Source organism: Anthonomus grandis, chromosome 13 (genome assembly GCF_022605725.1).
Source record: "Anthonomus grandis grandis chromosome 13, icAntGran1.3, whole genome shotgun sequence".
Taxonomy (NCBI): domain Eukaryota; kingdom Metazoa; phylum Arthropoda; class Insecta; order Coleoptera; family Curculionidae; genus Anthonomus; species Anthonomus grandis.
In genome coordinates, this window is record NC_065558.1 from 4,645,867 (window position 1) to 4,657,842 (window position 11,976).

Genomic DNA, 11,976 nt, shown 5'->3' on the forward strand with positions numbered 1-11,976 from the left:
AAAAACGATGTCAAATAATGACTTTTTCCTCATTTTCATTCAATTGCTCTTATTCCTTTAGTTCTGATCAAATCCCTTTATTACCCAGTGTTTTCGTGATGCATATGCATATTGCACTATTGGAAAAATTCCAACGGTTTTGAGTTAGTTTCGTCGTTCTGAATGTAACGAGACAACTGCAAGGTTTCTTGTAGCTCTCATATTAATCCTGTATTAAAACTATACGAGTATTAAGATCACTTGTAGGTAATATTTAGTGGAATAATGCAATTTGGTAGGTAGATCCAGGAGACCCTAAAGTGAAATATCCAGACCAAATATGTGATTGGTCAAATGCATACGTTAACAGTGTCAGTGCTAATAAGATAATTGATACTTTCATGCTTCTTTTAATTAAACTGTTTTATCAAAGAAAAGCTGTATTTCTTAATTAATTGAGTCCATTTTAAAAGGCTTTAAAATCCTTTTTTTTTTTTAAGTTGTCATTTAACTAAAGTCAAACGAAGGAAAACATACCTAATAGTGACCTGGGAAAAATAACATTAAGGATTTGACGTTGCTAGTGATCCCTATGATCATTTTGACAAGTGACGTTTAAAGAATTATTTATCTATCAAAGCTGTCTTGAAATATATCGAGTTATTAGGGAGCTTTTGCGTAAATTGTTTTTAATTATTTGAAGTTTTTTTTTAATAATTGTAAAGAGGTTTTTCTTAATTATGGAAAACAGATTAATTCTCTTAAAAACAGCGCATTCTTAAAATATCTTTTAAAGTCTTTCATTCCTTAAGTATTAATTAAATTTAAATAAGCTCCAAATAAAGCAAATTATTTCTTAATTAATTGAGTCCGTTTTTTTATAACTTGTCATTGAACTAAAGTCATTTAACGAAGGAAAACAAACCTAATAGTGACCTGGGAAAAATAATATTAAGGTTTTGACGTGGCTAGTGATCCCTATGATCATTTTGACAAGTGACGTTTAAAGAATTATTCATCTGTCAAAGCTGTCTTGAAACATATCGAGTTATTAGAGAGCTTTTGCGTAAATTGTTTTTGGTTGTTTCAAGTTTCTCTTTAAACAAATTGTAAGGTGGTTTTTTTTGATTATGAAAGACAGATTAATTTTATTAAAAACAGCGCATTTCTAAAATATCTTTTAAAGTCTTTCATTCCTTAAGTATTAATTAAATTTAAATAAGCTCCAAATCAAGCAAACCAATTAAAATGAAAGGAAAATTATGACGCGATCAATCGCTGATTTTACTTTCATTTAAGTTATTAATAACGGAAATTGACCCGTGCAATGTACAAGCATGTCATCTTAAAATTTGAATATTATCTTAACCATTATCACCGTCTATAAACTAATGATTCCAGAACAATACAGCCACTTGAACCGTTTATCAGATAATATTGTCTCGCACGAACATAGCATGTCCAAAAAAAACCGAATTAAGTCACAATTAAGCTGAATATTTTTTAATTTCTGACACCCTGTATACTAACGAAGACACTCTAAAAATTAAATAAAATTTATAGATAAATGACTCCCTTACTCAGTTTAACCTGGTTAAGGTAAACAAAATGTACTTGGCAAGGCTCGTGTTGGTTCTAATTGGGGTTTTTTCATTGGAGGTTTACGGGTTTTCGACCAATTACACCAACGAGGTCATAAAAATCGTAAAAAATTCTTCAAATGGAAAAAGCGTTTATTCTGTGAATGAGAATTGTGTGGATCAGCTTAAGTTGTTTTTAGAAAATCTCCAAAATTCTAATGGAGATGATATTTGGGCATTACGAAGTAAGTATTTTAATTATTCAGAATGTACCATTAACTGGTAATTCGATAAATTCAAATACAAAATTTCCTATTTAGTGTAGGTTCGCCTTTGATTCATTTAAATTACATCCAGGTTCCTAGTATTTCAACGTCATATTCCCTAAAACCGACAAAATATTTTTAATGTTTTTTTTTTAATTAACTTAAAGGCAATTAGAGCAGCCTTTAAGAGGCTATTAATATTGATTCTCTGGGACTGATATATCCAGAAAAAAATTACGTTTTTTTCTAAAGAGGTTCTGTATGAATAAATCAGGCTATTTTAATTATTCAGAATGTACCATTAACTGCTAATTCAATAAATTCAAATGCAAAATTTCCTATTTAGTGTAGGTTCACCTTTGATTCATTTAAATTACGTCCAGGCTCTTAGTATTTCAACGTCTTATTCCCTAAAACCGACAAAATATTTTTAATGTTTTTTTATTTAATTTAAAAGCAATTAGAGCAGCTTTTAAGGAGCTACATTATTGACTCTCTGGGACTGATATATCCAGAAAAAAATTACGTTTTTTTTCTAAAGAGGTTCTGTATAAATAAATCAGGCTATTTTAATTATTCAGAATGTACCATTAACTGGTAATTCAATAAATTCAAATGCAAAATTTCCTATTTAGTGTAGGTTCACCTTTGATTCATTTAAATTACGTCTAGGCTCTTAGTATTTCAACGTCATATTCCCTAAAACCAACAAAATATTTTTAATGTTTTTTTTAATTAACTTAAAGGCAATTAGAACAGCCTTTAAGAGGCTATTGATATTGACTCTCTGGGACTGATATATCCAAAAAAAATTACGTTTTTTTCTAAAAAGGTTCTGTATGAGTAAATCAGGCTATTTTAATTATTCAGAATGTACCATTAACTGGTAATTCAATAAATTCAGTTACAAAATTTCCTATTTAGTATAGGTTCACTTTTGATTTATTTAAATTACATCCAGGTTCCTAATATTTCAACGTCATATTCCCTAAAACCGACAAAATATTTTTAATGATTTTTTTTAATTAATTTTAAGGCAATTAGAGCAGCCTTTAAGAGGCTATTAATATTGATTCTCTGGGACTGATATATTTAGAAAAAAATTACGTTTTTTTCTAAAGAGGTTCTGTATGAATAAATCAGGCTATTTTAATTATTCAGAGTGTACCATTAACTGGTAATTCAATAAATTCAGTTACAAAATTTCCTATTTAGTATAGGTTCACTTTTGATTCATTTAAATTACATCCAGGTTCCTAGTATTTCAACGTCATATTCCCTAAAACCGACAAAATATTTTTAATGTTTATTTAATTAAATTAAAGGCAATTAGAGCAGCCTTTAAGGGGCTATTAATATTGATTCTCTGGGACTGATATATCCAGAAAAAAATTACGTTTTTTTCTAAAGAGGTTCTGTATGAATAAATCAGGCTATTTTAATTATTCAGAATGTACCATTAACTGGTAATTCAATAAATTCAAATACAAAATTTCCTATTAAGTGTAGGTTCACTTTTGATTCATTTAAATTACATCCAGGTTCCTAGTATTTCAACGTCATATTCCCTAAAACCGACAAAATATTTTTAATGATTTTTTTAAATTAATTTTAAGGCAATTAGAGCAGCCTTTAAGAGGCTATTAATATTGATTCTCTGGGACTGATATATCCAGAAAAAAATTACGTTTTTTTTTCTTAAGAGGTTCTATATGAATAAATCAGGCTTACAATGATAAAGATACGTAGATTCTTGGTATGTCTACCTCATATTTATACTTCATTTAGCAAAATATTTTATACCAACAGAGATACCTCAGGGTCTACCTGGAATCAGTCCAGTTCCCGTAGCAATTTTTAATTCAATACATTTATACCTTTAACAACATGTAATAATTATTATAACACAATTAGTTTCATTAAGTTACAACACATCTAGCAATTTTTCTAAAAATTGCATTATCAATATGACTCATTATTTTGACTGAACAACATTTATCAAAAATACTCAAAATGTAACACCTGACAAAATACAATCATAATAATCCTTGTGGTACTTTTACGAAAAATAATAATAACTTCCTAAAACTACTTCAGATTATTCCCAAATTAGTAACAAATTATTGCGTAGAATATTCACAAAATTGTTTATTTTCAGTGATAGATGCGAGCTTTAAGATACCATCAGGTGTGTTAGATTATAATGTAGCATGGGCAGGACGGTATGAGCAATGCTTAAATATAAAGAGCAATAAGGAGGATGTTAAAGGAAAATACTGTTTGGCTAGTCTACCCTATACTTCGGCCTCTACAGAAGAGTCTTTAGTGCAGGCTAGTTCACTTATGGGAATTCAAGTAAGAAATGACTGGTTTAATCTGGATAAATTATAATATTAATCCCTTTTGTAGAATCCTCCCAAAGAAATACCACATTTCTTCAAATTCCTTAAGTCCTCACAAGCAGGCTCGGATGATTCTGATCAGCAAGCATTTTTGCCCACCATAGCATTTTGTATCCCTGACAAATGCTCTGATCACGACCTACAAGATGTTCTTAACACATTTACTTCTGATCTCTTCTTAAATGTCACTTGTCAAGTGAAGGAGGATCTGGGAAGCCAAATGAGAAGCGATATTGGGGCTATTATGACGCTGTAAGTCAAGCAGACTATTAATGCATTGAATGTTATTATTAATTTAATTCCAGGTCATTTTTTGGACTTTTCATCATCTTAATGATATTATCGACCGTCTATGATATGAAATGCTCGAATAGTAATCGTATGTATTAATTGCTTTATGATACTCTAGGTTCATTGAAACGATTTTTAGAGAAACCGCATCCTTTATTGATAGTTTTCTCGGTATACACTAATGGACAAAAACTGTTTAAAGTATCAAATAATCCTGGTGAATTCTCTTCGTTGCATGGCATAAGGTTCCTTAGTATGATGTGGGTGATCTATGGACATTGTATGTATGGCTCATTGTACGGGCCTTCAGTTAATATCCTTGATATTTTTAAAGTAAGAAAATATATTTTTTTTAGTCTAATAAATAAACTATATTTATTTATAGTATTTTGCCAAACCTCAAAGTATGATATTGGGCAACGCTCCATTGAGTGTAGACACCTTTTTCGTCATTACTGGGATGTTGGTGGTATATGGTTTTATGAAAGCAAAACGGTTTAATATTTTTGGGTTTTATCTGCATAGGTATATAAGGTAAGAATATGTTTTCTTATTGACCTGACTCTATTAGAAGTTGTCGTGTTATATAAGAAGCAGCGGTAGGATTGGTGGAAACTAATAATAAACTTGTCTATTTTTCTCTAACTGACCGAACAATAAATAAGAGGTAAAGGGACGATCACAAACATAATAAATCTCTTCGTGTTTTGACCCTAATGGCATCGTCAGGCGTAAAACATAAAAAAAAACTTTTATATAAAAAACGTAAGAAGAATAAAACAAATCTTAGACCTAGGGAGTTCACAATCTAATTGAAGTAAAAAATTATTTTTAAAAAATAATTTTTTACTTCTTATTTATACATTTAAAACTTATTTAAAAAATGTTTTTGCAATAACGGGAATTAAACAAACAAATAAAGAATTTAAAATAATAAAAATTTAATTTCTCGACCAGATGTTTTATATAACAGACTAAAATGTTTGTTTTGGTTTTAACCGTAATACGAACTAACAGTTTATTAATAAAAATTATAACAAATTAAGTTTTTGAAAAAATATGGTAATTTTATTTTTAATGTTGTTAAAGAATTTAAAAAAAAATATATAAATTATTAAAAATTTATTTTTTCGGGTTGAATTCTTAAAAATTAAATTTAAAAAAAAATAGATAAAAGTGTAAATATTAAAAGAGTCGTTAAATTAAAAAGCAAACAGTCATTGCTCATTAAAAAATATATAAAAATAAAATTTAAGAAAATGTGTAATTAATATAGGTAGAATATTTTAAATAAAAAAAGCTCATAAAAAAAATTCAGAAAGTTTTAAAGAAAAAATTATAATAAATATTAAACGTCTCTAATGAGGTAAACATCGCTTTATTTTCTTTTGTTACTAATTTAGCTTTTTCTCTGTCTAGATACATAAAGGAAAAATATATTTTTCCTATTGGCCTTTAAAAAAAAATTATCACCCTGTATCTTAAAAACTGTGCATTTCCGGACCCATGTTTATAGAAACTTTTTCTCACATTTTTTTAAAAGGAATCACCCATTGAAATATCTCCGTCTATTTTTCGAACACCCTGTATAAAATGCTTAAAAAGAATAAAACAAATCTAAGACCTAAAGACTTCACATAACAATTAAAAGGAAAAGAAAAGGTTATAAATTGAGAATTATAAAAACTATATAAAAAATAATGTTTGGAATAATGGAAATTAAATAAAGAAATAGAGAGCTTCAAATAATAAAAACTAAATGTCCCCAGTGGGAGGACTAATTAAAAACCAACAGATTAAAATTTTTGTTTTTCTTTTTAATTTTAATTTTTTTTGTTGTTTTCGACGTTTTGATTTAATTTAGAATATAATTAAATAATAAAAATTATATATTAAAATACCTTAAATTAAAGAAAAATATAGAAATTTGTACAAAGAATAGGAAAAGTACACATAGTTTTAGTTACACCCCTTTGAACCTCATTTTAGGAGCATTTCTTTTAAAATCCAATAATGTCTCATTAACTCATCTGAAGTAGTTAATGTAACAATTGTTCTTGAATTACAGAAAGCCTATTATAGGAACGATATCTTCAAAACTTTTGACATAACACTTCTGAACACCATTTTAAGAGCATTGAATTCTGAGTCAAATTATGTTAGTTGCATCAATATTTTTTAGGTTAACTCCTCCAATAATAGCAACTATCTTAGCGTCAGCATTTCTTACCAAATACGCGGGCTCTGGACCATACTACCCTCAAGTGGACGTAATAGTTGCGAAACCTTGCAGAACCAACTGGTGGTTGACCATAACCTACTTTAACAATTTAGTGGGGTTAGGATCCGCTGCAGATCTTGTGAATTTTGTTAGTATATTTAGTTAGTACTATTTTGTATGCTAAATGATTGAAATTTGTAGTGTTTAGTTCAAACGTGGTACCTAAACGTCGACTGGCAATTGTACCTGATTTCTCCCATATTTCTGCTGTTTCTGCCTAAATACCCGAAAATCGGGCTGTTAATTATGACATGCGCAATGGTGGCTTCTATGGGAGCATCCTTTTGGGCCACGTGGCATTTTCAGATGAAGGCTTTATTGACCAATATTTACACGTAAAAAATGTGATTTCTCAATATATTTTTTTTAAATTAGATTTAGTACTTTACAGTGAGCAATTGAACTATGGGAGATACTACTACTACCAGACATACACAAGGGCCTCCACCTGGTTTATTGGAGGATTTTTGGGATATATTTTGGCCAAGTTGAAGCTGGAAAATCAGCTGATTTCTTTTAAAATGGCAAAGGTAAGTAAACATTAAGTGCACAATAGTACAGAGTCAGACGTGTGACTCAATGACAGTGAGTTCTTTAATATTTTTATTTTAGTACTTACTGTTGCCATTTTTACGCTAAGCTGACATTGTATTCGTTATTTTAAATATAATAGGGAATAAAGAAAGCCATTACTTTCAGCGTTTATTTTTTATACATGGTCAAAGATTCATGCAAATCGTTCCAGTTACCTGGTTCATCATCTGGATTTTTTACTTAAGGATCTAACCACTTATATGTGAACTAAAAGCAATAATATTAAATATTAATCTCAACAATAAATTGCCTTAGATAAGAAGATTACCATCTTTAAAACTAATAATGATTAGTATTTATATACATACAAAAATTGTGCAAGAATAATAAAAATATAAAAATGTCTAAGGTGTTATATGTCAAATATCAACAACATTATCGATACAGCTTAGAATCGGCAATATTGCATAATTACAAATATTTAAAGAAATATAATTTTTAAGCTCTATTCGACGTTGACAATTTTCAAGGAACAGCTTTGACATTCTCCTGAATAGTCGAATGTGCCAATCACTCCTTAAATAAAAATAATTTAAATGCAAAAATATTACTGGTTAAAATTGTTTTATTTTTTAATTTTATTTATGGAAATTTTAAATAATTGATTTTTTTTATATGTAAAATAATATATTAAAGCAATTTGCAATAAAATTCAGAATATTTATAATAAAACAAAATTAAAAGGTAAAAAAATGTTTTTTAGTGGTTTTAGTAAGTATTTAAACAAAATTAAAGAATTTTAAATACATTTTTAACGAAAATAGTTGTAAAATAAAAATATGAAGCAATTTTCAATTAAAAAATAGTAAAATGTGATTTTGAGAAGAATAAAAATTACGGGGAAAATTTATTAAAAAGAATAATAGGCTTATTTTAATTTTCTTTCTCGAAAAGAGATTAAAAAATGTGTTGTTGTCATTTTACGGTAAACTGGCATAGTCTTCGTTATTTTAAATATAACATTCTATTTATCTGTAATGTCTTGGAATTTTCTAATAATTTTGTTAAATTAGTTTTGAATATTGAGTAACTCACGATAAGAAAATTAGTATCTTGAGAAAAAAGAATAATATAGATACAGAAACTGTCAAGAACATGAAAATATAAAAATATATAAAAAAGACATTTTGGTTAAGCTGAGAAGCGGCAACATCGCGTAATTTTTAAAATAAAAAAAATATTTTTAGCACATCTGTCGTTTCCAATTTTCAAATCGAATAAGGTGACCATGGTTCTCCTAAATAATTAAATGTGCCATCCTATCCTATGGGACACCCTGTACAAAAATTTTAAAAAAATTCAATTAAATGATTTTATTAATTTCCTTTTTTTTTAATTTTAATAATATTCAACTTTCTGAGTAATAATTTGTAATTAAAACTAGAAAATTTAATTTATGCATAATTAAAAGGCGACCAACTATTTTCTAGTCTAGTCGTTTCCATGAAGAATTAAAAAAATAAACAAATTTAGTTTAAAAAAATTATATGTATATTTTTTAAAATGATTCAATTAAAAGGAAAATTCTAAAATAATGAAATATTCAATCCTTCCAAAGTAGAAAAAAATTAAAAGTTAAATTATGCCTTGACTTATGACTATGCCTGATGACTGTTTAAAAATTAATAAAATAATTAAAACTAATAAATAGTATATATACAAATTATATTAATTAAATTTGCAATTAAAGTAAGAAAATTAATTTTTTTAAATTTTTAAATAAGAATAAACAAAAAAAAAATAAGAAAGAAGAAACACGTTGGCCAAGAAGAAAATTGTTATTTTCTATGTCTTCAATTCTCGTTTTGGAACCAACAAGAGTTTCCCCCTTAAGATCCTACATTAATGGATTTAAACTGTTACAACTTTCTGATACTGTTAGAAGGAAAAATCTTGGGAGTTTTAGATCATTTTGCGGTTTGCGTTAAGCTAAACGTGTACACAATAATAAGTATTCTTTTAGGTTTTTTTAACTTAATCCAAGTTCAAGCTGACTTAGAGGGAGCCTCTTGAGACTCAATTTACTTGATCGCAAAGTATATTTTTTAAACTTGGACTATAGGTATTAAATGTTTTTGGTTTGCATCATTGCTCCATTGAAAGTAAAAAATTAACAGAAGAAACCATATACTCCGTGGATAACTGACGACATTCGACTAACAAAAAAACCTTCGTAAATCAAGCGCAAGAGATTCTATTTCTATTATAATCGTTATAAAGATTTGAGAAATTTAAGTACAGCTTCAATTAGCGGTAAAAAAGTACATTTGAATAAAAAATTTCGAAATAGTATAGTGAAAACAAAAGCAAAGTTACTGCTGGTAGTTTAAGAAACGTAAATGAATTAAATAGGTATTTTTCCTAAACAACTTAAAAAAATTATTATTTATTGTGCTTGATGAAGAATTAATTTATAAAATTATTCAGTCTAAGGCCTAAGGTTTTTGAGGATATAGTCTAAAGATTACACCAAATTCTATATTATACTGTCAATTTATATGACTCATATGAATAATTTGCACACAGAAGTCATATTTTCCAATGTCTTGCCTTTAGATAAAATAAATAATCCTACTGAATTTAATCAAAGAAAATAAGGTGATTTCCAGTGTGGGTTTTATGGCAAGACGATTTTTCTTTGGGGATTGTGGTCTGAGTTTATGTCTAGATGAGGATAAGTTTTTGCTGAATTAATGGCATTTCTTCCTACATTTCGTCTTTTCTTATGCTCTCGTTTTCTATTATAAAGAAATATTAGTTCTTATTAAAATATGGCCTTTATTCTTAGTTGATTTTAGTGGTTTATATGTTACCATTTTTCATTTAGCCTTAATAATAAATGCGTATGTTCCTAACTATATTTCTTTAAATCTAGCAGTTGCTTCTATACAAATCAAGAAGCTGTTCACTTCATTCCTATATTTGATTATTGGAATTTTTAATAAGTACATATTTTTTTAAAGAAATGAGTAAACCTTTTATTTTATTATTAGAAATACGAAATTTGTAGTAAGCATATTTACCAAAGAAAGTGTAATTTCTTCATGGAATTTAATGAGCTCTTCTAAATAACTAGCAATTTAAATTATACAGTTAAACATCATAATTAAACTTTAACCCAGTGGCTCAATTTTCTTTTCAGTGGCTGGTTTTTACCCTTTGGACGATAACATTGGCAGGCCTTCCAGCCTGTATTTTCGTTGGACATGACAGTCTTTATAACCAAACTTACCATCCATATTCAAATGCTTTCTGGAACACTTTCGCAAGACCTGCCTGGGCTTTGGGCGTAGCCTGGATAATTTTCGCATGCGCTATTGGCTACGGAGGTAAAAATGCTTCGCAATTTTACCTCTAATTTCATCTTAATTAGGAATCTTTTCTAGGTATAATAAATTGGTTCTTATCCTTGCCGATCTTTCAAGTACTAGCCAGATTCACCTACAGTATCTTTTTGGTGCACCTGAACATCATTCTAGTTATATATTTTTCACAAAAACAACCCGGATATTTTTCGTTGTTTGAAATGGTAAGTTTATGTGTTAGAATATATGTGAGAAGGTTTGCTAATAATATTTATTTTAGAGTGAGAAGTTCTGGAGTGCCTTTACGTTGAGTTTTGCCTTTTCGCTATTTTGGGTGCTGGCATTTGAATCTCCCGTTTTGGCAATAGAAAAGTACTTGCTAGGGCGTGGTGATGCCCACAAAGACGTCAATGTACGTAAAATGTTTTAAGAAAATGTGTTAAATTAATTAAATTTGTTTTTTAGGTAGTAGATGAAAGAGGCATTGAAGAAAAAAATTTACAAAAGAATGGCGTGTAGGAACTTTTTTTTTTGTAATACTGTCAATGGAGTTACACAATTTTAACAATAAAAAAGGAATAGTTTTTAAAATGTTTGGTTTTTATTGGAACTTCTCTGTCAGTCCGTTTATTAACTAATATTTATTTAAAATAGGAATAAAGGAAAAAGTAATTCTTCGTAAGTCTTAAAATCAGAGAAACTGGGTGGTCAGTGGTTTTTTATTTATCAGGTCGTTTTATTTAATTTTATTAAAAAATATATTTTATATTTAAAGTGAACAGTGGCGAAGCGTGAACTTTTTTTCGAGTAGACAATCAATAAAAATTGTTAACTAGAAAAAAATGTGTATTCAATATTATTCACTTTAATGAAATAGAGAATGAAAGCGCATTAAATATTAACTCAAAGAGAAAAATTATGTAGTGATATAAAAAAGAAAAAAATATTTACTACTATAAGCATAAAGAGATAGATGGATAAAAATAATACTACTTTCAAAAAAACACAACATAGGTATAACCATTACCTATAAATCCATAATATCCATTATTTTAAAATTAAGTAAAGACAAATAAAAACACAACTAAAATACAATTGCCAATATCAAACAGTCGTTCATAAATAACCACTAAAATATCCACTAAAAAAACCTTTTCTTATACACCCAAAAATAAATAAATAAATAATAATAAAAAATAAAAAAATAAATTATTATAGCACGCACCCACATCAAATGCCAAATGCAGATTAATAAAATAGCATAATAAAATAGCTGGT

General features: G+C 27.9%; 1 protein-coding gene across 1 annotated transcript; it reads left to right on the forward strand.

The window, feature by feature from the left end:
- The first annotated feature begins 1,543 nt into the window (after positions 1 to 1,543).
- Positions 1,544 to 11,289, forward strand: LOC126743701 (nose resistant to fluoxetine protein 6-like). Its single transcript, XM_050450914.1, has 13 exons — positions 1,544 to 1,804; positions 3,984 to 4,180; positions 4,235 to 4,479; positions 4,533 to 4,606; positions 4,658 to 4,851; positions 4,904 to 5,052; positions 6,701 to 6,887; positions 6,941 to 7,134; positions 7,191 to 7,329; positions 10,536 to 10,722; positions 10,780 to 10,922; positions 10,979 to 11,110; positions 11,164 to 11,289. The coding sequence occupies exons 1-13, from the start codon at positions 1,588 to 1,590 to the stop codon at positions 11,215 to 11,217; spliced, it is 2,112 nt and encodes a 703-aa protein (XP_050306871.1). The 5' UTR covers positions 1,544 to 1,587; the 3' UTR covers positions 11,218 to 11,289.
- Positions 11,290 to 11,976: the final 687 nt, after the last annotated feature.

What these genes read in the sequence shown, in the direction of transcription:
- LOC126743701 (XM_050450914.1), top strand. Translation starts at nt 1,588, where the DNA reads ATGTACTTGGCAAGGCTCGTGTTGGTTCTAATTGGGGTTTTTTCATTG. An exon ending in CTGCAGATCTTGTGAATTTT is followed by an intron (nt 6,888 to 6,940) that starts GTTAGTATATTT and finishes TGAAATTTGTAG; the next exon opens with TGTTTAGTTCAAACGTGGTA. An exon ending in TTTCTTTTAAAATGGCAAAG is followed by an intron (nt 7,330 to 10,535) that starts GTAAGTAAACAT and finishes TTTTCTTTTCAG; the next exon opens with TGGCTGGTTTTTACCCTTTG.